We start from the raw sequence: 25,591 nt of genomic DNA on the forward strand, positions 1-25,591 counted from the left end.
CTTTTGGAGATCTGCTTGGTGTCCAATGCTTTTTGCTGTTGTAGTAGAATTGTCTCGTTCCAGCAAGGGGTTTGTGCTAGACAGACCAATCAGTAACCCTAACTAATAATGGCTGACCTAACCACAAAAATAAGAAAAAAGAAAAGAAATAACGAACGTTTACACAGCAGATTGTCAAGGGTCCTGGGTCTTTTACCCAGTATTTTCAGTTCATTAATGTTCAGTTTATTTATCACTCGTTCTCATTTCCTTTTTTTCCTGTGCCAGTTCATTTCATGTGTCATTAGCCAGATTCATGTTCAGTTGTGTACTCTCATCAGTCTGTGTATTTAAGTCCTTAGTTTCCACTTGTTCACTGTCTTGTCATTAATGTTGTCTGCCGTGTTTTCAGTCCAGTCAGCCAGTCAGCCTTCTTATGTTCTGCTCGTCCTGTCCTTTACAATAAACCCCCTTAATCCGCATCGTGAGTCCTGTGTTTGGGACAGATTACTGATGGTGATGTTACTGCTTGCTTTACTTGTTAAAACTAGTCTTATTTCTCACACATTCAAATCTTTCTGTCTTTTTTTTTTTTCAGTCTTTCTCAGTCGAAATGTAGCACGAGGTGACTGATTTATCTTCATTGATCACTATTGCCACTCCTTAATTTGCTTGTAATGCACATTAATCATGAACATAAATATTTCATTTTTAATTTAAATGCTGACGTGTCACTTTTTTTAAAAAACAATTTTTGTACTTTGGTTATTTAGACATAATTTATTATGATATTATGAAAAATGAAAAACGGAAAAGCCACAGGACCGGACGACATCCCAGCTGAAATCTGGAAGATGGTTGAAGAGTGCCGCGGTACAACATACCTTGCGGCACTCTTCAACCATATCACGGTCGAAGACAAAGCTCCCCGAGCTTGGACATCGAGCATCACAGTGCCCATCTGGAAGGGCAAGAGAGACGTCACAGAGTGCACCAACTATCGACCAATTCGTCTACTCTGCCATGCAATGAACATCTTCGAACATGTCCTGGAAAATCGGATCCGTCAACTGGTCACAATCACCCCGAATCAATGCGGCTTTGTTAAGGGCTGCGGAACCATCGATGCCATACCCGTTTGCTAATGGAAAAGCACCGGGAAAAGAACAAGATGCTGCACATGGTCTTCCTGGATCTGGAAAAGGCATTCGACAGGGTCCCCCACAAGCTGATTTGGCGATCATTACGAACTCATGGTGCCCCGAAAGCTTATGTGAGATGGACTCAGCTGCTCTACCGTAATGTCACAAGCGAGGTCCGATGTTCAGCGGGAACATCACCAGCCTTCCCGATTACCGTTGGCGTCCACCAGGGCTCGGCCCTCTCGCCCATGCTGTTCACTCTCTGTATGGATACCGCGACAGCTGATCTGCAATCACCACATCCATGGAGCCTCCTGTATGCAGATGATGTGTGCCTATCAGAAACAGAAAACTGCCTAGCCCTGCAAACCCAAACAAAAGCATGGAAAGACCGGCTCTCCGAAAACGGCATGCGCCTGAACATCAAGAAGACTGATTACCTTGATTGCGGCCCCCAGACCAACAGTACCATCACTATCGACGGCGAGCCGCTGACTAAAGTTGCCCAATTCAAGTACCTTGGGTCCCTTGTCACCTCAGACTGCGAAACCCTACCAGACGCCAGACTCCGTGTCAACACAGCATGGATGAAGTGGCATCAGGTGAGTGGAGTCTTATGTGGCAAGAGTATGCCAATCTATCTTAAGGCGAAAGTCTATAAGTCGATTATGCGCCCAGTGGCACTCTACGGGGCAGAGTGCTGGCCAGCGACGACCAAACATGAACAAGCTCTTCACACCATGGAGATGAAGATGCTGAGGTGGCCTCTGGGTCTCACACGACTTGACCGAGCGAGGAACGAAGATGTCAGGAAACAACGGGGAGTGACACTGATCACAGACAAGATGCGAGAAGCGAGGCTCCGATGGTACGGCCATGTTGTCCGTAGCGATAAAATTTCCATCGCAAAGACAGCCCAGCAATTAGATCTGGAGGGAAACAGGCCGCAAGGAAGACCAAAAAAGCGCTGGATGGACCGAATCAAGGATGATATGAAGGCTGTGAATGTTACACCAGAAGACGCCCTTGATAGGAAGAAGTGGAGGAAGGCATGCAAGATGGCGGACCCTGCGTCGCGGGATATAAACCGCTAGGAAGAAGAACCTATGATATTATGTACAAAGCAGTTGTCGTAGAAGCTTCTAACCTTAAAGGCAACATCAAAACAGAATGCATTGATTTGCAGCTCACATATCTTATTCACAAAAGAACATAGAGAACATGTCAAATGTTTAAACTGAAAATTATAATGGTAGCAGCACTTTGGGCAGGGCAACAATATTTACCCATACATGCTTAGAGTTTTATAATCGATTGCATAATGATAGAGGTCTGATCCTTAGCAGTCTGCAAAGACTCTGTGTGCCTCCCAGAGCACTTTGGCATACACACATATCTTGGGGTCATGAGACTGATTTATGGTATAGGAGGACACCTACTCCATATCTGTTTGAGTGTAAGATGTTTAGGTGAGCTGCTGGACTCCCTGGTACCAGTAGGTGGGGAGTCTAGCAGGGTCACATCTTGACCCCACACACACACCTACACAACACACAGACAAGGTATTCTTTGTTCACATGTATGCCTGTGTAAAATGTCATATGTTAATGAACTTATGCATAGTCATGTAACCGCAGTAAAGAGCAGTGTTACGAGGGAGCAGACGAGAGTCCGACGGAGGTCAAGTGGGCGGAACAACACTCGGCTTTGGGTCTCCCTCGTGCATGAGTAACACGAAGAACTTTGGTGACTTGCGTCTTGCTTTTGCTGTTGTGGTAGAATTGTCTCGTTCCAGCGAGGGGCTTGTGCTAGACAGACGCATCATTAATTGGTGGACATTCATCGAGGGGAAAAGAGACAGACATCAGCCAGGACTTACAGAAGTTCCTGTAGTAAAGTCCCGATATATGAAAATTCATCATCAGGCCGGTGGATTAGCCGTCTGTTTTTTCTCCTCAATGGATGAAGAATGACGGGACCTGAGACTATACTACACGCTATCACACCAAGTAAGTGAAAGAGAGCGACTCTATAACCACGTTACTGGGTTTGTGTCCTGAAACTGGGTTTCCGTCCCATTACTGGGTTTGGGTCCCGAGCATCCGGTACGTGTCCGAGGTTTTAATGAAATCGCCCCGGGGTTTGGGTCCCAAGCGTCCCTTGATTGGGCTTTGCGTCGCGAAACTGGGTTGGGGTCTTGAGCGTACCGGTGTGAGTTCGAAGTAGGCCTAATTTGTGTTGTTGAGAATTTCAAGGATGGCAATGTTCACATTTTGGACAGAGAGGACAGATGGTTTGAAAGAGGAGTGAAAGAAGCCATCTATGTCCACTGTGAGCGACCATCTTTGAACAGAGGCGGTGGTTTACGACACCACTGTCTGCCATCTATAATCCAGTTTTGAGTTCCCTCCCCAGACGCCTTAACGCCCACTCACATCCTGTGCCATCTGACCTCAGGAAATCACATGATAAGGTGGGGCCAGGTCTCACAATGAGCTCACCCAAAACTCTGGCTGAGTGGGACCCACACCCATTTTCACACCTTGGTGATTAGAGGATCATCAGGGGGTCCTTTTGTCCCTCTTTGGGGGGATACTCCCACTGGGTTTAAATCTGGGACTCTCCGCCATTTGACCTTAGAACTGAAGAAGCTTCTCGGAGGAGAGGTAAAACGTCTTCAAGCAACTTAAAGAAGTCCAGACGCTTTTCTTGCCAAGCTTCTTAGACTATGGAGGACAGTTAGACTATTTGCAAGCTCCTTTGACTCTTCAGTGTATAGATCAGTATTTTGTGTTTTTGCACTTTTGCAATCTAAATAAATCACTCTTTTTCTGTTAAGGTCTTTTCCTGCTGCTGTTGTCTGCATCACTCTACGCATCCCTGAGTCTGCACATCACTCATGACACAGTGTAGCTTTTTTCGTCTGTTCTTCTACTTAGCGTTAATAATTTTAAACCAAATATATATATATATTTTTTTTTACCATAGAGCGTATAAAAGATGGACACAGTCAGGGGCGATTCTAGGATCAGAGCTTTGGGGGTGCTGAGCACCCAGCGAGCTGCCCAGCCAGGCAAGATAAACTTTACACGTCACGATGAGACTTCTTCCCTGTCTCTGTGAGTCCACGCATCCTCAAATGTCTCCAGTTGTCCCGAGTTCCCTCTGACTGTCTCCTTGGTGCATTTAAACCCCTGTTCCTCCCTGTCCTTGTCGTATGTTGTCTTCGTCTCTGTTATCAGTCATCAAAATTTTACCATCTCTGTGCAAATCTGCAAATTTCTTTATTAAATCATAAGATTCTTAAATTCATCAAGTCTCTCTCTGCCTGGGTCCTCGTCACAAAACATGACATCACCGTTTTGTACATTTTAACACAACCCCCACATTTGTGAAAGAAAAGCAAAACACTTTTTTGAGAAGTCTGTAACAAAACCATCAAATCTGATAAAGGTTATTTAAATGATGCTCACAGTGAGTAAGAATTAAACTGAGTGCATGTTTTGGACAGAGATTCACTTTTAATGTGTATGTATAATATAATACAGATACATAAAAACACTCCCAAAACAGAATAAATTATTACAAAATATTCATAAAAAACTATAAAAATGGAGGCAACTTTGCCTGTGGTAGAATGTATACAATGTATGAAAAAATCTTTACTGCAAATACTAATTTAACTCATTTAATAATACTAATTTTGTGTTGTAAGATTTATGAGTTTCATGCTTTCATAGTGGTACTTGGGAGAGCTTGACATTTTTCTCAGGTGGTACACACTGTAAAAAGTTTGAGAAACACTGATAAGTGTGTCTGTATGCGGCAGTCAGACAACTGGACAGTCCAAAAGTTGGCCTACCTATTACTGGCTGAGGTTTTAGTAGAGTTGTGGCTGAACCACATAAAAATATATCATTAATTTTAATCTCCCCAATCAATGATAATGTTATGTTGGAATGTTGTTAAAGAGGGTCAAAAATGTTTCAACCCAGTTTGTTTTGCAGATTCTGTATAGCAGCTTTAATATAGGGAGGACACAACTCATACAACAGATTGTTTGAGTAAAATCAGGTTTTTTCTCTTTGTCAGTTTAACAGTTTCTGTTTTGCCTGTCACTGTTCCCTGTCTCTTTTCTTACCTGGTTCTTCCTGACCTTGTACTTTCTCCTCATCTTCCCCTCTTTCCTCTCTCCCTCTTTGGACTGACAATCATACACAAATAGATTGTATTCAATTAGATGAAAAAATCACATTAATATGAAAAAATACTATTACAGTTTTTTCTGATTGCTTAAGCACATTTTTTGTAACTATTGGCAATCTTTGCAAAACTCTACACACAAATAAGAAAACCTGTCACCCAATCATCAAAACATTGTAGTTCTCTTGCAAAAGCAAACACAGCTAGATTAACTCTTCACACCTTCGTAAAAATGGTGTTTTCGTATCAAACGGTACACACAAGCCATCATCTACTAAGCACACAATGCGGCAACTGCACACTGATGGTATGAATACAAAACACATCTGGCTTTTGCTTTCCCTGTGTACAGATGTCAATTTGAGGTCACACTTTTGTCATAGTGTCATGTAAACATACAAGGATCCAAACTTCAAGTATTGGTGTTTATTCACACTCATCAAAACCAAGACAAAGTCAGAACACAAAATAGGAATTTCACAAAAAAAAAGGGAAAAAAAAGACAATCAGCGTACATCATGTCGTCTTTCTGGGTCCGGCCACAACATTTCGTCCACATCGCATGCGATAGCCTCCAGTCCAAGGCACCGGGGAAAATATCTCCTTGAATGGCGTATCCAGGCCTGACATGATGCCTGGTCAATATCTCCACATACCTCCTCCATTGCCTGTAAAAGGGCTACCTGTGGATGAGGATGACGGTCGTACACTTTCCAACGCCAGGCAGAGAAGAACTCCTCGATGGGATTTACAGTTTTTTCTGATTGCTTAAGCACATTTTTTGTAACTATTGGCTATTTTTGCAAAACTCTACACACAAATAAGAAAACCTGTCACCCAATTATCAAAACATTGTAGTTCTCTTGCAAAAGCGAACACAGCTAGATTAACTCTTCACACCTTCGTAAAAATGGTGTTTTCGTATCAAACAGTACACACAAGCCATCATCTACTAAGCACACAATGCGCCAACTACACACTGATGGTATGAATACAAAACACATCTGACTTTTGCTTTCTCTGTGCACAAGGTAGGCCATGTCAGTTTGAGCTCATACTTTTGTCATAGATCCATAAGCATAGAGGGATCCAAACTTCAAGTACTGGTGTTTATTCACACACATCAAAACAAACACAAGTGTTTATTTCCAAGTATAGGACTATTTGCAATCACCATATTGACTATATGGGTTTCTTGGTCTGCAGTGAACATGCTTCCTCTGCCCCAGCATCTGGTCGTCTAGCAATTCTGTAAAGTAACAATTTCAGTATTTTTACATCTATGGTATTGTTGTGTTTCTCATTAGAATATGGGAGTGCTACAAGTCTTAGTGCAAAGTGACTGTACTAACGGATTCTCATTTCGAAATGTCCTTATGATGCTTGCTACAGTGTAGCGGCTCAAGTTAGGCTGAACCGGTTGGCCAGCTTCCCTCAGTGTCATTCCATGGTTGATTACATGGTCCACTATTGTAGCTCTGATGTCATCAGCAATTCTATTTCTTACTCTTCTTACCCTTCCTCTCCCCCCTCCTCGTCCTCCTCTCCCCCCTCCTCATCCTCCTCTTGCTCCTCCTTGTCCTTGTCGTCCTCTTCATCCTACTTCTTCACCTCCACGTCCTCTTCCTCGGCCTCCTCTACTTCTCACTCTTCCTGCTCCCTCCATTGTACTCCACACACAGAGCTTACCTGTGTTATAGTGCTTAGGCTGATTGCAAAGTGAACTAATTATCTAAAAAAGTTTTCACATGTGAAAGTGTGCCAGACAGTTGGCAAAATAGCATAAATAATGGCCATAAATGTGTATAGTTTTGCTAGGAGTCTGTTGGAAATTTGGTAATTGAGTGTAAGCAGTGAATTGTGTTTACAGTTTTGCAAAGTGTGTGTTACAAAATGGCAAACTGAGTGCAAAGCAGTGTTTGTGCTTTTAGTTTTGCAAACTCAGTAAGTGGTTTTGCTATAAGTATTAATAGTTTTAGAAATTGTGCTATAAGAATCACAGTTAGGGTTTAAGCATTCAGTAAAAACTGTAAGAATGGAGAGTATGGAGGGAGGTTGAGTGCCATGAAGGATGGGTGGTCTGTAAACCAGTTGTGGACCAAAGCAGCCCTATGGAAACTAACATTGTCGCATATGATGACATATCGGGTCTGCTCTGGTCTCTGAACAGTGAGCATGTCATGCAAGGTGTCCAGGAATGCAATAATGTGTGCAGTGTTGTATGGGCCTATGGTTGCATGATGGTGAACAACACCATTTTGGCTTATAGCTGCACACATGGTTATGTTACCACCACGTTGTCCTGGGACATTGATGATGGCACGGTGTCCAATAATGTTCCTGCCACGTCTCCTGGTTTTACTGAGGTTAAAACCGGCCTCATCCACAAAAAGTAGCTCATGTGCCATTGCATCTGCTTCTAGTTCCATCACTCTCTGGACAAGACAAAACAAATGCAACACATCAGGCCCATGCACAGCACTACAGTATGCACTTCCAAATTCGTAACCAATGACACTAGCTTACCTGCACATAGTCATATCGCAGTTGCTGTGTTTCTCTCGAAAGGAACTCTGTAAATTTGCTTCATTCTTATTCTGTGGCGCGCAAGTACACGACTTAGTGCAGAAATGCTTGCACTGTGTATATTTTGAAAGATGGTGTCATTATCAATTATGCGCTGCTGTATTTCGCGCAGTCTTATTGCATTATTGGCAATCACCATGTTCACTATATGGGTCTCTTGCTCTGGAGTGAACATTCTGCCTCTTCCCCCAACATCTGGACGTCTAGCAATTCTGTAAAGTAACAATTTCAGTATTTTTGCATGTATGGTAGTGTTGTGTTTCTCATTAGAGTATGGCAGTGCTACAAAGTACTTACCGATTCTCATTTCGAAATGTCCTAATGATGCCTGCCACAGTCTAGCGGCTCAGTTTAGGCTGAACCCGTTGGCCAGCTTCCCTCAGGGTCATCCCATGGTTGATGACATGGTCCACTATTGTAGCTCTGATGTTATCAGTTATTCTGTTTCTTACTCTTCTTACCCTTCCTCTTTCCCCTCCTCGTCCTCTTCTTGCTCCTCCACGTCCTCTTCATCCAACTTCTTCACCTCCACGTCCTCTCCCTCGGCCTCTGATTCTCACTCTTCTCACTCTTGCTGCTCGTTCCATTGTACTCCACATAGACAGCTTACCTGTGGCCTGTTTATAGTGCTTAGGCTGATTGCAAAGTGAACTGATTATCTAAAACAGTTTTCACATGTGAAAGTGTGCCAGACAGTTGGCAAAATAGTGTTAATGATAGCCATAAATGTGTATAATTTTGCTAGGAGTGTGTTGGAAATTTGGTAATTGAGTGTAAGCAGTGAGTTGTGTTTAAAGTTCTGCAAAAAGAGTGCTGTGCAGTGAATTGTGCCTACAGTTTTGCAAACTGAGTGCAAAGCAGTGTTTGTGCTTTTAGTTTTGCAAACTCAGTGAGTGGTTTTGCTATAAGTATTAATAGTTTTAGAAATTGTGCTATAAGAATCACAGTTAGGGTTTAAGCATTCAGAAAAAACTGCAATGTCAAGCTTGCAGTGAGAGGAAGTGAACACCCTGCTTATAAAAATAAAAGCTCTTTTTAATCAGCATTGAGACTGTGAAACTTCTGAAATATTGATCAGTTCAGTTAATCGGTCACACGCTGTTTGTGGACTGAGGGTAGCTGGAGGAAAGCTCACGGGATCATTTAAAGGTTAAAGGTGAGTCTACTGTGTTCAAAGCTGCATCACTGTCCAGTTTAAAAGCAAAGACTAAAAATGACTCTGATTCAAAGGTTTCAGTCACAGATGAAAAGCTCGTGTTGTGTCTTTTCTCCTAGCTGTTCTTCGTCTCATCTCACTTCTCCAATCCGTGTTTCCAGGCAAGGGTGTAGATTTGGTTTTGGCATTGGTGGGGACGGATGATTCAACCACCGAACCCTGTTTCTGTTTTTTTTCCTTTTTGTCTTTGCTTCTTGATAAAAAAAAGGAGAAATATACTTACCTACATATGCTATTCTACATGCTTTTAAACCATTTAAAATTACAATTCATAGTTTCATATGTGAATTATATAATGTTAAATTACTATTAAACAAATGACTGATTTTAGACTTTAGTTTACTTCAGCCATATTCCATATAAATCAGGTATCATGCAAAAAGAAAAATATTTTCAAATAGAGTCATGACAATAAAAGAATATGACTTTAAGGACTTAACAACATTACTTCAGTTATAGTTAGAGTTGGATGTCTCGAGACCACTTTTACGTGGTCTTGGTCTCGTCTTGGTCTCGACGGACTTTTGTCTTGGTCTCGGTCTTGGTCTCGCTGTTTTGGTCTTCCGTTCTCAAATCGACATAGTGTTCGGGAGATTTGGAGTCAACCATCAGCGGAGCGGGGGGGTGGCTTACTGGGCTTAAGCCCGGGTCATTTTTTCAGAAGCATGGGGCACCGTCGTAAATTCCCCCTAATTTTGGTATGATCCGAGCTCAGGCACTAGGCGACTGAGCACAGCACGCATGTGAGCGAGGGGGGAGAAGCTGCTGCCTGCGAGTTTGCTGCAGACAGAGGACAGCTTAAGTTTGACCAGGTACCAAAGCAAATCATTCGTACTGAACTAATAATGTAAATATGACGGTGTATCACAAAAGATTGATATCAAACTGATCAGTTGGTTGCGTTACTTACTCTTCGAGTGAATCAACAAATGGATCAATAAAAAGCCGAACAACAATGCTGATTTCTTAGAGAGTCTTAGCTTACATTTCATGTTTTCAGTTGTTACCCTCCACGGCTAAACAAACTCTCTAAATCGGTTTCAGTTGTGTACTGATGAACACAACAATGGACATAAGAAGCTTCTTTCAAAGAAAAAACTCAGGTAGATGTTATTTTATATATTATGCTTTGTATGTTGTTCAGTATATCTATGCAAAACAAGAGGAATTTCAATACACAGCAGTATATTCACAGATGAAACCAGATATTTACATACACTTTAGGTAGAAAACATAAAAACTATTTTTTTACTGTTAAACATCAATTTAGAGTAAACTTTTGTTTTAGATAAATAAATGTTGAAATATCTTTTGAATTAGTTTAATGACAGAATAAAGAGAGACAGAGCTGTCTATTTTAATCACTTTCATCAAATTGAGCAGTACATATACACTAAGTTTATTGTTAATTAATAAGAAAACTCCAGACGATTCCATTCTGAGCTAAAGAAGCTTCTGATAGGTTAGTAGAGTCCATGTGAGTAAATTGGTGGCACACCTGTGGATGTATATAAGGCAAAACACAGAGCCTGTTTCTGTGACATGTGAAAATCAAGAGATGTCAACCAAAACACCAGGAAAAGAATTGTGGAGCTCCATAAGTGTGGCTCAATTTTGAATACAATTTGGTGCCATTTGCAATTAAGAAATACAGATAGTTTCTCTCTTTACTCTTAAAGTTAACAAATATGATTTTTATATTTATCAATCTAAAAAAATAAACATTTAGTCTGATTTGATGTTACAATTAAAAAATTGTTTGTGTTTTTATCTGAAGAGTATGTAAATATCTGGTTTCAACTGTATATTTGATGATGTTGGTGTTTGGCTTGATTGTCAGCACAAAAAGGGAGAGAGAGGAGCAGAGAGGGAGAGAGAGGGAGAGAGAGAGGAACAGAGAGGGAGAGAGAGGAACAGAGAGGGAGAGAGAGAGAGGAGAATGAGGACAGAACAGAGATGGAACAAGAGCAGGTGAGACACACATGCAGAGGTGGGTAGTAACGAGCTACATTTACTCCGTTACATTTACTTGAGTAAGTTTTTGAAAAAAAAAAGTACTTTTTAAGTACCTTTTTTGCACGATACTTTTTACTTTTACTTGAGTACATTTATGAAGAAGAAACGGTACTTTTACTCCGCTACATTTGCAAAATTCGACTCGTTACTTTAAAAAAAATTTAGTTTAACACATTAGATAGCATGCCGTCAGTGGAGTTTCCGGTAACCTTTTTACCAATGAGACGTTGCCATGCAGTCACATGACCAGTTTGAAACCGTGGCGGGCGGAGCGGACCAAGCGTTTCAAATTAGCGGACACACGGAAAGAAGAAATATGATGGCAGAGTCTACGCTAGAGCTGAAGAGGATGAACACCTTTGGCCTCACATACAAAGAATGTTTCGCTTAAAAGCAGCACAAAAGAACAGCTGTGTCTGCAGTGTCGGTGTCTTCAATGAGAGCCAAAACAAACCAACTTTTCAGCGTGAAACCACTGATGAAACGGTAAGTTTTCTCTAAATATCTTTTTAGCTGTGGTTAGCTGGATGTCAGTCTTATGTTACAGCAGCTGTGTAGAGCTCGAGCTGCGAGTCATATTTCCGGTGCTACGTTGTAGTGAGATATGTTTGTGGGTGTTTTGTGCAGCTTCAGCTGTCTTTTTAACTGCTCGCTGGTTAGCTAGCGTGAGCTATAAGCTAACAGCTAGCCTGGTTAATGACGCTAGAGTTTCACGAACATGCAAACAGCTCGTCTCTACTGCTTTAACTGTTAAACAGAAGGCAATACTGCGGCTAACAGGGTTTATTATGTGAAACAGCAGCTTGTTTAGTTTAAACAGTCTGCATTAAGCTGGGCAAACACTGTGCGAGTTTTTTCAGTCACGTTGTTCCGCTCCTGCTCAAACTGTACAATTAAATCGCAGGAGTTAGAAGTTCATAGGTCACGATGCAGGTCTCACACTATACGGCCTGATGCTCTGATGCGACCTGAGTGCTCAAACTGTGCGTCCATAACATGAAGCTTATAATACAAAATCTGTCCCTCGCTCTCCCTCTCTGTCTTTCACTCACACAGGCACACACACCATCAACTTTGCTAAATTACTAATGAAAAACATGGACCAGGCAGCTGTGATTGAGCAGCAATGTCCATCCAGCTCTTTTCGTGGTTGTTGTAGTCGTGATAATTTTGTGAGGCCACACTGAAAAGCCTCGGATACGGAAGCATAGAGCTGCCACCGGGGCAAAAGAAAAATATGTCACGTTATAACGTGAAAGGTTTATTGTTCTAACAATATACTGGTCATGTTTGAACAATATAATATCACGTTATTGCAATATACATAATTATCACGTTTGTAGAATATAAATATTATATTGTTCAAACGTGAAAGGTATATTGTTAGAACAATAAACTGTTTACGTTATAACGTGATATAGCTCTATTTTTCCTTTGCCCCGGTGGCAGCTCTACGCTTGCGTACTCGGATGAGCTTGCCTCTTCCTCCAAGTTGTGCCTCCATCTCTTGTGTCCAGATCACACGCTGCGCTGCCGTGCCGCTCCACCTTTTCTTTCATTTCTGTGTTTGTGCTGCGCAGTGTGAGAGGCGACAGGATTTCAAACTGGTTTGATTATCATGCAACCATACGATTGATGATTGGGAGTTGGTCGTGAGGTGTTAACTGCTTATCGTTACAACATGTATACTACACGATGCACACACGATTAAGGCAAAACACGGCCGATCCCCAAAACGGTTGTGCGACTGAAAAATCCGCTCAAAATGGGCCAAAAATCGCACAGTGTATGGGCAGCTTTTGGAGGCTAGCTCCAAACAAACATCTGCAGCTTGGCAGTGTATACAGCACTATAATGATCAGACCTAATTCTTTTGAAAACCTTACATCTTTCCACAGGTCTCCACTTCATCAGACATCACCTAGACCCCGAGCTGGGTGAGGCCAGCACAAACAGCAGCCTATTCGATGAAGATGATGGATCCATGGGGTCAGGAAAGCCAGTAGCAGAGGAACTGGAGAGGTACCTTTCATGTCACTTCACTGGAGGTGTGGAGCTATTGCATGGCTTTCCTCACATCAAGAAGCTGTCGATCAAAGTTAATACAGCTCTTCCTGCATCTGCAGCATGTGAGAGACTTTTTAGTCATGCAGGACTCCTGTTCACTGCCAAACGGTCACAGCTTCACAGCAAGAACCTTGAGAGCCAACTGCTGCTGAAGCTGAAGCACCATTTTACTGACTGAAGAAACAATTTATGGTAAAGTGAGCTATACACATATGTACATCCACATAGTGGAAATTTGTATTTGTCTTTTATAATTAATTTTACTCTGATTTCAGTGTTTATTTTTGAGTGTAGTTTTTACATTTTTATATATTACATTGTGTTAATCCACTGTCTATACTTCAGGGTATTTTAGTATACAAAATAAGTTTTGTTAGAATGTCTATTCTTGTGGAATTTTAGCACAGATTTTTTGTTTGTTGTTTTTATTCCTGCTGTCCGCCTTGGGAATAAACTTTTCCCGATTATACCTGTTGCATCTCTGTGTCATTTGTTTCTGATTTACTTAATCCCTCCTTGTATTTTAAAAAAAACACCCCTAGTATGACATTCTGGCGCATCAGCTGTAGTCTGTTATGTTGAAGCTGCCTCGTTCTAATGTTTTCTCTGAGGCTGCAGTAAATGTGAATATATTTACTGTGGGTTTTGCTTGAAAAAGCTTTACGTTGTGAAAAACTGAAATCTTGAAATTAGAATTGTTGTGCCTTATTTTGTGGATCTTTTTACACATATTCCTTTTGAAAATACTAACATTTGTATATTTATTTATTTTTGATTGTCTGATAGCATTTATTTATAAAATAAATCGGACATTTCAAACAGTTACTCGCTATTTACTCAGTACTTGAGTAGCCTTTTCCCCAAGTACTTTTTTACTCTTACTCGAGTAACTTTTTTGACGACTACTTTTTACTTTTACTTGAGTAATAATTTTTTAAAGTAACGATACTCTTACTTGAGTACAATTTTTGGATACTCGACCCACCTCTGCACACATGTTAGTCAAATGGTTGTTTGCCAAAACTCATCAGAACATGTATCTAGTACCTAGTGTTTCTTTTTAGATACCATTTGTTACTTTTCAAATTCTATATTTATTAAGTTATGCAGGTTTGTTTGCACAACAAGGCTAAATAATTATATAAACTTTTCAGAATCTAAATAGTGTACTTTGGTAGAATTAAAAAATAAGTGTAGTGCAGGTCTATGATGATTTTCAGTGCTACTATCATCTAGTTCTGATTCTGGTTCTGTCTTGGTTAAGTCCTAAGTACTCCTGATTTTGAACTGTTGTAGTCCTGTTTTAATTCCGGATCAGGGTCTGGTTGAATTGGGGTTTAGTCCCTGTGTCTTGATACAGGCCTGACTTTGTTCTGCCTTGCTGCTTAATTAAAAAACTAGTTTAAGGTGTCCTGCATATGTGATATTTATTTTTTTTCCTATATGAAGTCATTCTTTTTTGAACAAAACTCAAAACAGAGCCTAATAATCTTTCAGTCATTTCTACCCTCACTTAATTTCCTTTCGCTGCTCAGCTCTCACACAGTGGCTCAGTTATGCTCCAATCCCTCCATATTGTGGCCAATCACATGCGAGGATATAGGATAATATCATTATGTGAAAAACAGAGAGGGTGAGAGACGCGACAGTCAAGTGGAGCGTGCGTCTGTCCTCTCAGTAAGTGAGTGAGACAGTAGACAGCGGTGAGGAGGGCTGTGCGAAAGCAAAAACACATAAATATGCCTGACACCCGTAAACGAAGCAGCATCTGGCTGCAGTTTAAAGACTTTTTTGTCTCGGTCTTGGTTTTGGTCTTGGTCTCGTCTCGACTCGGTCTCGGTCTTGGTCTCGTCTCAAATTGGTCTTGGTCTTGTCTTGGTCTCGATACCCTCTGGTCTTGGTCTTGTCTTGGTCTCGGATTAGGCGGTCTTGACTACAAGTCTAGTTATAGTACACCAACATCTCTTACACATTAGCACTAAGGGAACACTGAATGACCTGGTGGTTTTTGTCCATAAAACTACTCATCTAAGATTACCACAAAGTAAAAGATCTCTCAGCAAAATTGTGCAACATTTTAGGCACACTATTGCCCCGATCAAATCAGTGAGCTGGGACTTTTTATTCTAAACATGAACTACTGTTACAGCAACAGACATGGACTACTGGTGCCCCACACAACAACTCAATGTCCACTATGTGAAGGAGTCTATATTATACTGTCCTGGTGGACATGGCAACACTTCATGGTTACATACAGTTTTAGACTGATGTGTGCCAAAGCCTAGCACATACCTGCCAACCTTGAGACCTCAGAATTAGGGAGACATTCAAAGGGGTTTTTTACAGTGTTTACTTATCGGAAAAGAAATAAGTTAAATGTCACCGGCCTGTTTCGGGGGTGTCCAAATTCAGAGGGTGCGTCCACCTGAGGACCCGGCCTTCGCGGGCTAAGTGGGCCGGGTCCTCCGAAAGCCGGGTAGACCGGAAATGAGCGACTGTGAAATTGGGGGGTCTAGCCTTCATAATTACATCACCTCTGCCGTCTGCTCCTTGCTGTCTAAATAAAATAAAATATAACCGGACGCTTGCGTAGATTCTTGACCACCTCACACTTCTGTTTAATCAGTTTTCTGTTTGACATTTATTCAGCTGTGTAAAAACCCCAGAGGAACCCTCCCGAGGGATTAATAAAGTTTTATTTAATCTAATCTAATAACTTTAATCTCAGCCAAACCGATTTACTCACGAACAAATAAAACACTGAAAAAGGCCAAACAATAACATGTTTAAGCTATTTGAAGTTTACACACCTACAATCTCGCCTGAAAATATGTTAAAAGTTTATTTCGCGACCCAGAAAGAGTAATAAGAGTAATATTAATACTAAGTAGCTGCAGTAGTAGCAGCTATTGTTGGAATCTGGAATTGGCTGGGCCAATCTAGGATATGGTTTTTCAATTTTGTTGTCCGGGTGGAAAATCGGGAGAAATTGGGGAGAATGATGGCTCCGGGTGATTTTCGGGAGGGGCACTGAAATTCGGGATTCTCCCGGAAAAATCGGGAGGGTTGGCATGTGTGGCCTGGTATTGCCTGTAACGTGTTTATGACGGACATATTTTATGAGTGAACTTGTCTTTAAGTAACTTACAGGTTTCTTTGAAAAATACTTTCTTATATCCAGCTTCTTCCTTTTTGCTGCCATCCTCCTGTCCTCCTTGCAGGTCCTCGCAGCGCAGGCTTGCCGCTGCTAAAACTAAACAGAGCTCGCTGAAAGGCACAGCCAATCACATTGGCCATATTTGTCACATGAGGTAGGACTCCAGTAGAGAACGTAATTTAACTCTTTCTGCACCGCTGGGTGAATGAGACGTTGACAGATCGTTTTTTTTCTTTCTATCGGGTTTGTATTTCTTTACTCGAAGAGATCAAATTATTGGTGGGGACAATTCAATAATCGCTGGATATTGGTGGGGACATGTCCCTTCCGTCCATGCCAAATCGACGCCCTTGTTTCCAGGTGTGTCAGAGGCTGCTTTAAAGTCAGGAAAAGTGAGCTTTAATGGGAAAGCTGCTGTGCTGGGTGACTAATGTGAGGCGGAGGGCAGAAGCTGGAGGTCTGGATCGGATCCACATGAGAGAAAAGCAGGAACAGATTCAGTCAGAGTCATTCCTTTGATTCCAATCAGCACATTTATTGATCATTAGTATCCATATTAAACATTAAGCACTGATTCATCAACTGAGGCTCAAACTGCACACATACATGAAAACATGATATTTATCTTATAAAAACATGATGTTTATTATTCAAAGGTGTTTGAAAGCCTTTCCAGGTGAGTTTGATCCAGGAGGGTCTGAAGCCAGAGTCAGACAGAGACTGTGCAGAGACTGTAGAAGAACAGAGCAGCAGCAGAGCAGTCCAGATACACTGATGATCCTCTGTCAGATCCAGAGGGACACACAGGGATGATGCTGGACTCTACATTGTGTCTGACAGTGGAGCTGTTCTCAGAGCAGTTCACTCTGCAGCACTGACAGTCATCTGCACTTCATTCCTCTGTCAGTCACTGCTGGATGAAGCTCCCCTCTCCACCTTCCAGTAACATGGCCCAGTCAGAGCGTCTCTACACACAAGCTGCTGCTGCTTCAACCTCTCTGGATCATCAGGACACAGCTGCTCCTCTCTCAGCACACACACCGTCCTGTTCACCATCATCACCTCCACCTGCAGAGAGAAGGAGGAAGAGCAGAGGAGATAAATGAGTGTCTCCAGAGACTCTTCATCAGCTGTCAGTCAGTGATGCAGCACATCCAGTATAAAGAGCAGCAGGGACTTCAGTGCTGGGACTGTACTAGGACTCATTGTTGCTTCACTTTTTCTAATCTTTGGATTTTTATTGAAGTTGATGAAAATGTTTTTCCCTCCTAGTTTGAGTTTGGACTTTCATTCATTAGAAGAACCTTGGTGTGTCCACTCTGAGCTCTGTAGGAACCCCAACAACAAGCCCAACAATCCAGATGGACGGTTCCAGCTGTTAACTGGAGGAATTCCATCCAAATGTCTGCTCTCACTAAATTCTTCCTCACCTACAGACTGTGTTCTTCACTGCTTTAAACTTGGAAATGAATGCAGTCATTGGTCTGCGTGCTGCTTTGTTCAGAGAGCTGATTGGCTGTTGACAGTTTTTGATTAGAGCATGTCAGCCGTTACTATGGTGACCATAAACCAGAAACAGGAAGTGTTTGTGTCCAATCCCGAAGCCTGTCACCATTCTCCTCTCACAGTTTCACTGAGAAGCTGCAGCTTTACAGGAAACACTGGATCTTTGTTTTGTATTAGATTAAATGTATATTTTTAATGCTTATTTGCTGATTATATTGTTTTATGTATAAGAGAGGGCCAGCTTTGAGTCTGGGTCACAGGCTGACAGGAAACTGCATGTTTTTGCAGAATGTGAGGAGCAGACAAAGTGAAACTAAGTTCAAACAGGTTGCCCTGGCAACAGACCTCAGAAAGGGGAAGTTATTGCAAGCTGCACAGGAAGTTTTAGTGCACAGGCATATTAATAAATCAGACACAAAAAAGAGAAACTGAGTAGAAGGAGTTTGTTTGTAATGAAACTGTGTGTGTCACGTGTGACGTGTACAAAAATAACACGTATATGAGACATATCTTGAGCTTCAAATCTTAGCGATCCTGCAACTGGCGTTTGGGCTGTGCGGAGGTCTCTCTTTTCCGGAAGAGGATTGAATAAAAAGAAATAAATGTTTTGACCACTATGAGTCGGGTTTTTCTCTGTTCTATCATGGGGATCAAAGAACTGGGTTTTAATAGTTTCATACTGACTCTGTTCAGTACAATACTGCTGACAGCACCACCCACTCAGTCCCACACTCTACTAACCACAGAGTCTCCAGTCTGTAGTCTGGACTCTCCTTAAGATCAAACAGCTGCTTCACATCGTGTTCCTGCAGGTTCTTGTTCTCACTCAAGTCCAGCTTTCTCAGATGGGAGGGGTTGGACTTCAGTGCTGCTGCCAGATAGTCACAGCTGATCTTTGTCAAACCACAGCTCATCAATCTGTATAAAGAATCATAGAAGTAAGTTTATTAGACAAAATGTGTGATTGAAATCATTCAGTGTTTCATCATCTGTTCAGAGCTGAAGAAGGTTCAGCATGTAGAAGTTTAGAAAATGGAAACTCCAAACAGCTGAAGCCAACAGGAAGCAGCTTCAAACAAACACAACAACAGAATGAAAAAAAAATTTACACATTAGAATCTTAGATTTCTAACTACAGTATTTTAATGACAGCATCATTGATGATCATTTTCTGTTCAGTAAAAATTATGACTGACCTCAGAGTTTCAAGTCCACATCCTGGACTCTCCACAAAACCACACAGCTGATTTACTCCTGAATCATGCAGGTTGTTCCATCTCAGGTCCAGCTCTCTCAGATGGGAGGGGTTGGACTGCAGTGCCCTTGCCAGATAATGGCAGCTGATCTCTGACAAACCGCAGCTCCTCAATCTGTATAAAGAATGAAAGATTTAAGTTTATTAGACAAAGTGTGAGCTTGAAGTCATCCAGTGTTTCATAATGTGGTGGATTTTTGTATGACATGTATACTTATATATCTATCTGCACTAAATATACTGTAACTTTCACGTAGAGTTATAGGCATGAGGTGTTTTGCACACACACGCACACACACACAAAATAGAATGTTTTTCATGCAACACATTATACTGAAAACAACATAATAAAATCACTGTCATGTACACACACACACACACACACACACACACAATATAAACCTACACTGGAGTGTTTATTTTATATAATGCATTTAACCCATATATTTGATGTAGTTAGGTCAAGTATTATTCACATGGATATCATAAGATTATCACAAAAAACTATGCTGTTTGCTGTACTAATGTATGACCTTTGACCATGTTGTGACCTATTGTCAGAAATCAAAGCAAAGGGTTAACCTAAGGGTGTCCCTTTGGGCAGGGCCCTCAGCCAGAGTCCTGCCCGAACCCTGGCCCTTACTTGACCCTGCACCTCCTGTTTCTGGGCACGTGGGAAAGTTACTCAGCAGCAGGAGGTGGGACTACTGGTACCTTTAAAAGGGGACCTGAGAAAGCCCTCTGGGCTTTTTCCTGCTGTCTGTCCATTGGGGTTGGTCCCAACCTGCATGTGCTTACGGCGAACACCCTAGGGGAGCTTTGCTTTTCTTTCTGTTTTGCTGGGCTGCAAAGTTCAATAAAAAAGCTGGCATAGAACTTTGCTCCTCATCTGTGATTTTTGTGTTTTTGACTTTAATTGAAATTAGGAAGCTGAGATCCACCTATTGCTAATCTGAAGAATTACTCTCAATTCCTCAACCACAATAATCTGTTCAGAGCTAAAGAGGTTAAGAATGTATGTTTTTTAGAAGTTTAGAAAATGGAAACTCCAAACAGCTGAAGCCAACAGGAAGCAGCTTCAAACAAACACAACAGAGAAAAAACTCTGAACTTTTTGCATGAAAGAACATCACACAAATATTTGCTTCCAGCACTTTCACACAAACATCTACTGTCATTCTTTTAACCAAACTCTGTGGAGTCCTTTATTGGAAATTCAAATGGGATTCAAATGGTCAGACAAAAGCGAAACTCAGTGTTTAACTTTGATAAGCAGGATAACCCTGACGTTTAAAGTCGGCCATATTTTGATATTTCCCACAATAATCAAAACAAGTGGTTATGAAAAAACTCCATCATATTATTGTTCATCATGTCCCACGGTTCCTCTGGGATCATTTGAACTTGTAGAAATCCAACATTTTCTAATGATTCATATCTAAAGTCAGAATTTGATCCATTCACTTTTTTTTTTTTTTTCCATTTTCTGTTTTATTGGGACAGCAGTTGAACAAAACAATTGAATACCTTTTTACACTTTCTTTGCTGTTACATTTTTAAGTTATATTAAAATAAAAAGAAAGAAAGAAAAATAAATAATAATAATAATAATAATAGTAATAATTAAAAAAAAAAAAGAGAGACTAGGGTTGGAGGGCAGCGGGGTAGGTAGGTTTACATAGTGCTCAGGGTTGTAACATCTTATACAAAATCACACCTCATATGCTTAACATAGTCTGCCCATTTAGACCATATTCCGTAGAAGGTATCCCTCTGAAGTTTAAGAGAATAAGACACTTTTTCCATCGTATAGATCTCTTGTACTGAATGTATCCAGTCTTCCATCGTTGGTGGTTCAGATTTTAGCCATCTTCTCATAAGAGGCTTTTTACTTGCGGCCAGTAGGATATACAGGAGTCATCTGTCATTGGAATTTAGTTTATCCACTGGTACATTGCACAAAAAATGGTCTCAAAAGTTGAAGGAAAAAGAAAAGAAAAGACATTTAGTAAATGATCATGGATTAGAGACCAATACCGGCAGATGACTTTACAGTCCCAAAAGATGTGGAAATGGTTGGCTCCGTCTCCACCACATCTCCAACTTTTATCACCAATTCCTCGATGTCGGCGGATGTTGTTGATGTTGGCGAAGCTACTGGCAGAGCTAAAGATGGTGACAGTGCTGCAGCCTGGGCTAGCAAATCCGGTGCTTTAGCTGGAAACAGATCAGCTAGCCTAACTAGGGATTGTGCTAGGGCATGGAAAGCTGGGTGAGGAGATGGATGAGGTGGTGGACTAGCAAGTGGACAGGCTAGCTCTTCCGGGCCTCTAGGGAGGTCAGGCTGGGTTCTGGCTGCCCTGAGCCTGGGCGCTGGGACAGGCACGGGAGGTGGCTGGACACCAGTAACACCCACCCGAGGAACATTAACGGGTGCAGGAGTGGACTGGGTCACAGCTGCCCTCATCCTGGGAGCTGGCACGGGTGTGGGTGTTGGCTGACAGAAAGTGGTGGAAATAATGATTGGGTGAGTGATACTGACAGCTTTAGGTGCATGAGCATTTTTAGCAGTGCCCTGGGCTGATGAAACCGGAACAGGCTGAGAGGTAGGTGAAGAAGCAGGCTCAGATAAAACAGTCTTAGAATAAGCAGACCTAGGGTTTGCGTACCCAGGAATCGTGACAATCGTGATTTATCAGAGATTATTCTGGCCCTTCTGCCACAACTATTTACAGTCTTTAACTGAACAGTCTTCGGGGGTGTTGAAGTGCAGTTGTTGTCTTTAATAAATCCCCACTCAGAGGGAGCAGAGCAGAAAAAATCTTCCCAGCCCACATCCTCATCCAGGAGGGAAACTCCCCATGAATCAGAGATGAGTCTATTGTTTGTTTTCAGTGAGGAATCAGATGAAGAGTGTGAAAAACAGTCACTGGAACTCACCACCAGGAGTTGCTCAAAATAGTCAATTTTATGGCGGCGTGTGCGCCGGCGTGTGCGCCGCCTTCTCCGAGAAGAAGCTGGCGGGGTAAACAGCTGAGTCTCTGGCATGGGAGCCTCTGTTGAGCTGAGGCGGGATGCGGAGCCGCTGTGTCGTGGCGAGGCAGAGAGGCTGGTGAGTGAAGTGTCTGTGAAGGTTCTCAGTCATCCAGGTCATCGTAGTCTAAGGAGCTTGGAAAGAAAAGTGTCTGGACTTCTCAATCGTTGTGATCTCTATCATCCCATGCTGTGTGTTCTGTCTGCCTTCCTGTCAATGCGCCAGGAGGAGACTCGAAGCAGTCATTTTGCCAAAATCAAGACTTGGAGGATACAAATAGAATACCCTTTAGTAATTGTGCATTTAGTCATTGGCAGTGTTTGTTTGCATGAAGACAAATATGTCTCACCATGCAGGAGTGAATAAGTGATAGCAAGCCACCATTATAACCAATCTGCTTTCTTTTGTGTGAATCGGCGGAGGCCGGTTGTGGAAAAGACACTGGATTGAACTGCTAGCTTTCTACAGCTTTCTACAGTCGCTGCTTATCAACGGGCAATGACTTTTGTAACTTTTGTAACTTCTAAAACGGCAAACAGGACTTTGGTTAAGAAGAGGACAACCAACATCCTACTAGTTCTATCGATCGAAGTGTTTCGGGCTGCGCTCCCTAACCGGGAGATAGCTAGCAAGTTGTACGAATTAACTACCAGCAACTGCTAGCTCGCCAGTTAAATAAAAAAGGACCCCTGGACTGGAAAGGCTGGTTACCCAGTATGCCACCCAAGAAAGGCCCAACACCAGAGGAGGTCGAGGACATAAAAACCTCCCTCGGAGCGCTGTGTGGAGATGTGGCCGCAGTCAGGGCGCAGCAGGAGCTGCTTCTGGGGCTTCTGGAGGAGGTAAAACAGCTACGCCTCCAAAATGCCCAGAAGGATAGACGAATCATGGATCTCGAGCGGCGGGTGGATGAACTGGAGCAGTACACCCGTACGAACGACGTGGTCATCAGCAGTATTAAAATCAAGCCGCGCTCGTATGCGTGCGCGGTGGCCGGGAACGTCGGGGAGCCAAGTGATGAGGAGAACCGCTCGGTGGAGCAACAGGTGGCGTCCTTCCTCCAAAGCAAAGGGATAGAGATGGACTTGGAGCATGTAGAAGCATGTCACCCACTGCCCAGGAGGAGCGACAGACCGCCGGCCGTCATTATGAGATTTGTCAATCGGAAAAACAAGGTCGCACTGCTGAAACAAGGACGCAAACTGAAAGGCACGGACGTTTTCATTAATGAGCATCTGACACGAAAAAACACAGACATCGCGAGGAAGGCAAGGCAACTGAAGAAGAACGGTAAAATACAACATACATGGGTAACAAACTGCAAGATTTTCATCAAGCTAAACGGGACACCAGAAGAGGCAAAAGTACTGATAGTGAGGAACATGGAGGACCTGGACAAGTACAACTGACACTAATGTATCGAGGTAATATATAACTCTAATGACAATCAAAAATGATAAATACACCAACATCTCTAATTACACCAGGAAATGACATGGACACGTTGAAATCAATTCTCCAACAGAAAGTAATTGATCTAGATTGTGAATATAAGGAGCATAATATAATAGACCCAGAAATAGATTCTGAAAGTAATTTTCTCTCTTCTTTTGTTAAAAATTGTAATTATTTCACACAGGAACAATATGAAAAAAAAATCAACCTAGACGGGAAGCTCTCATTAATTCACTTTAACAGTAGAAGTATGTACTCTAATTTTGATTTCATTAAGGATTACTTGAAACAATTTTCTCGCCCCTTTAGTGTTATAGCCATCACTGAAACGTGGTTTAATGTCGATAAAGGAATAGATTTCGGTTTGAATGGATATGATTTAAAATACATGAATAGATTAAATAAGGCGGGCGGCGGGGTTGCTATATATGTCCATAACTCTATAAGATATAATGTTGTAACAACTATGTCTATGGCTATTGATGGAATTTTGGAATGTTTGACTATTGAGATCATGAATGAAAAAAAGAGAAATGTTATAATAAGTTGTATATATCGGACACCCAGTTCAAGTATTGACATTTTTAATGAATGGATAGAAAAAGTGTTTTCTTCGGTAAACCAAAAATTACTATTCATCTGCGGTGATTTCAATATTGATTTGCTAAACCCAACAAGGTTAAAAGCCATTGATGACTTTTCTGACACGATGTATAGCTTATCACTATATCCAACAATAACAAAGCCAAGCAGAATAACATCACATAGCGCCACTATTATTCGCAACATTTTTACTAATGTCATGGATTTCCAAATTAATAGTGGCCTGCTTGTCTGTGACATAACTGACCACTTACCAGTTTTTACTTTGTATGACTGTGATTTAAAAAAAAATAATAGATACCAAGATTACGATAGCAAAGCGAACAATAAATGAAGAAGCAATTCATGCCTTCAATTTCGATTTAGCGCAACAAGATTGGAGTTCGGTGTATGAAGAGTCAGAGGTGGACAAGGCTTATGAAAATTTCCTAGATATTTACACTATGTTGTACAATAAACATTGTCCTGTAAAAGAATACAGGACAAAGAAAAAAAAGATAAAAAGTCCTTGGCTCACAAAAGGAATTATCAATGCATGCAAAAAGAAAAACAATCTGTATAAACAGTTCATCAAAGTAAAAACAAAAGAAGTGGAACAAAGATATAAAGCATATAGAAATAAATTGACTGATATTATAAGAACGAGTAAACAACTTTATTATAGAAGAAGATTATATGATAATAAAAACAATATAAAAGGAACTTGGGGGGGGGCGCTAGTGAGCCAGCAATGGAGTAAGACGCGTTCGTGAAGGCTCCCGCTGACTGAGTTTCAGAAACTGTTTTTTTTTCAACCTACAAAATCTCATTTTGTGTCGCAGGGGTAACTAACAGTTTTATATACCATATTACAGCTCCATCCGAGACAGAATGGCATCTAATCTAAGAAAATATAAGTACACAGGAGGAGCGGCGGCTAGGCCCAGCACATCCTCGGGCGAGAGTACTAACGATGACCCAAGGGCGGCGCCCGGCTCAGCGACCACTGAGGAACAGACTCAGCAGAGTGATGGGCGTTTTGTGGATACTGATGCCCTGAAATTGGAGCTCCTTCAGTCCATCAAAGACGATATCAGTGTGGTGTTAAAAGAAGAACTCAGGAATGCACTGAAAGAAGATTTTGATAACATTAGGGCTGACGTGCAGGAAGTGAGAAATGAGATCGCTAACAGTACGGCGGCAGCGCGCGTTGAAATTGATGGAGTTAAGGCCACGGTGAAAGAAGTGGAGGACGGGCTGTCAATGTGGAGCGATGAGGTGGTCACTTTGCAATCTACAGTGAAGACTTTAAGGAAGGAGCTGTCTGACCTGAAGGACAAATGTGATGACATGGAGGGCAGGATGCGGAGATCTAATATCCGTATCATAG

The 25,591-nt window shown here is 41.7% G+C and overlaps 2 protein-coding genes across 2 annotated transcripts in view; one reads left to right on the forward strand and one right to left on the reverse strand.

Annotated features, from left to right (window-relative positions):
* LOC134624293 (NACHT, LRR and PYD domains-containing protein 12-like) overlaps positions 1 to 25,591 on the forward strand; it is a 521,298-nt gene that overhangs the window by 42,793 nt on the left and 452,914 nt on the right. The window lies entirely within an intron of this gene.
* Positions 17,273 to 25,591, reverse strand: part of LOC134646798 (NACHT, LRR and PYD domains-containing protein 1a allele 5-like) — a 61,482-nt gene continuing 53,163 nt past the window's right edge. The window contains exons 7-9 of the mRNA XM_065469976.1: positions 19,072 to 19,187; positions 18,577 to 18,793; positions 17,273 to 17,437 (exon numbers count right to left, since the gene is read on the reverse strand). Of these exons, the coding sequence (XP_065326048.1) occupies positions 17,273 to 17,437; positions 18,577 to 18,793; positions 19,072 to 19,187 (498 nt within the window). The remainder of the gene's footprint in view (positions 17,438 to 18,576; positions 18,794 to 19,071; positions 19,188 to 25,591) is intronic.

Source organism: Pelmatolapia mariae, linkage group LG3_W (assembly GCF_036321145.2).
Source record: "Pelmatolapia mariae isolate MD_Pm_ZW linkage group LG3_W, Pm_UMD_F_2, whole genome shotgun sequence".
NCBI lineage: Eukaryota > Metazoa > Chordata > Actinopteri > Cichliformes > Cichlidae > Pelmatolapia > Pelmatolapia mariae.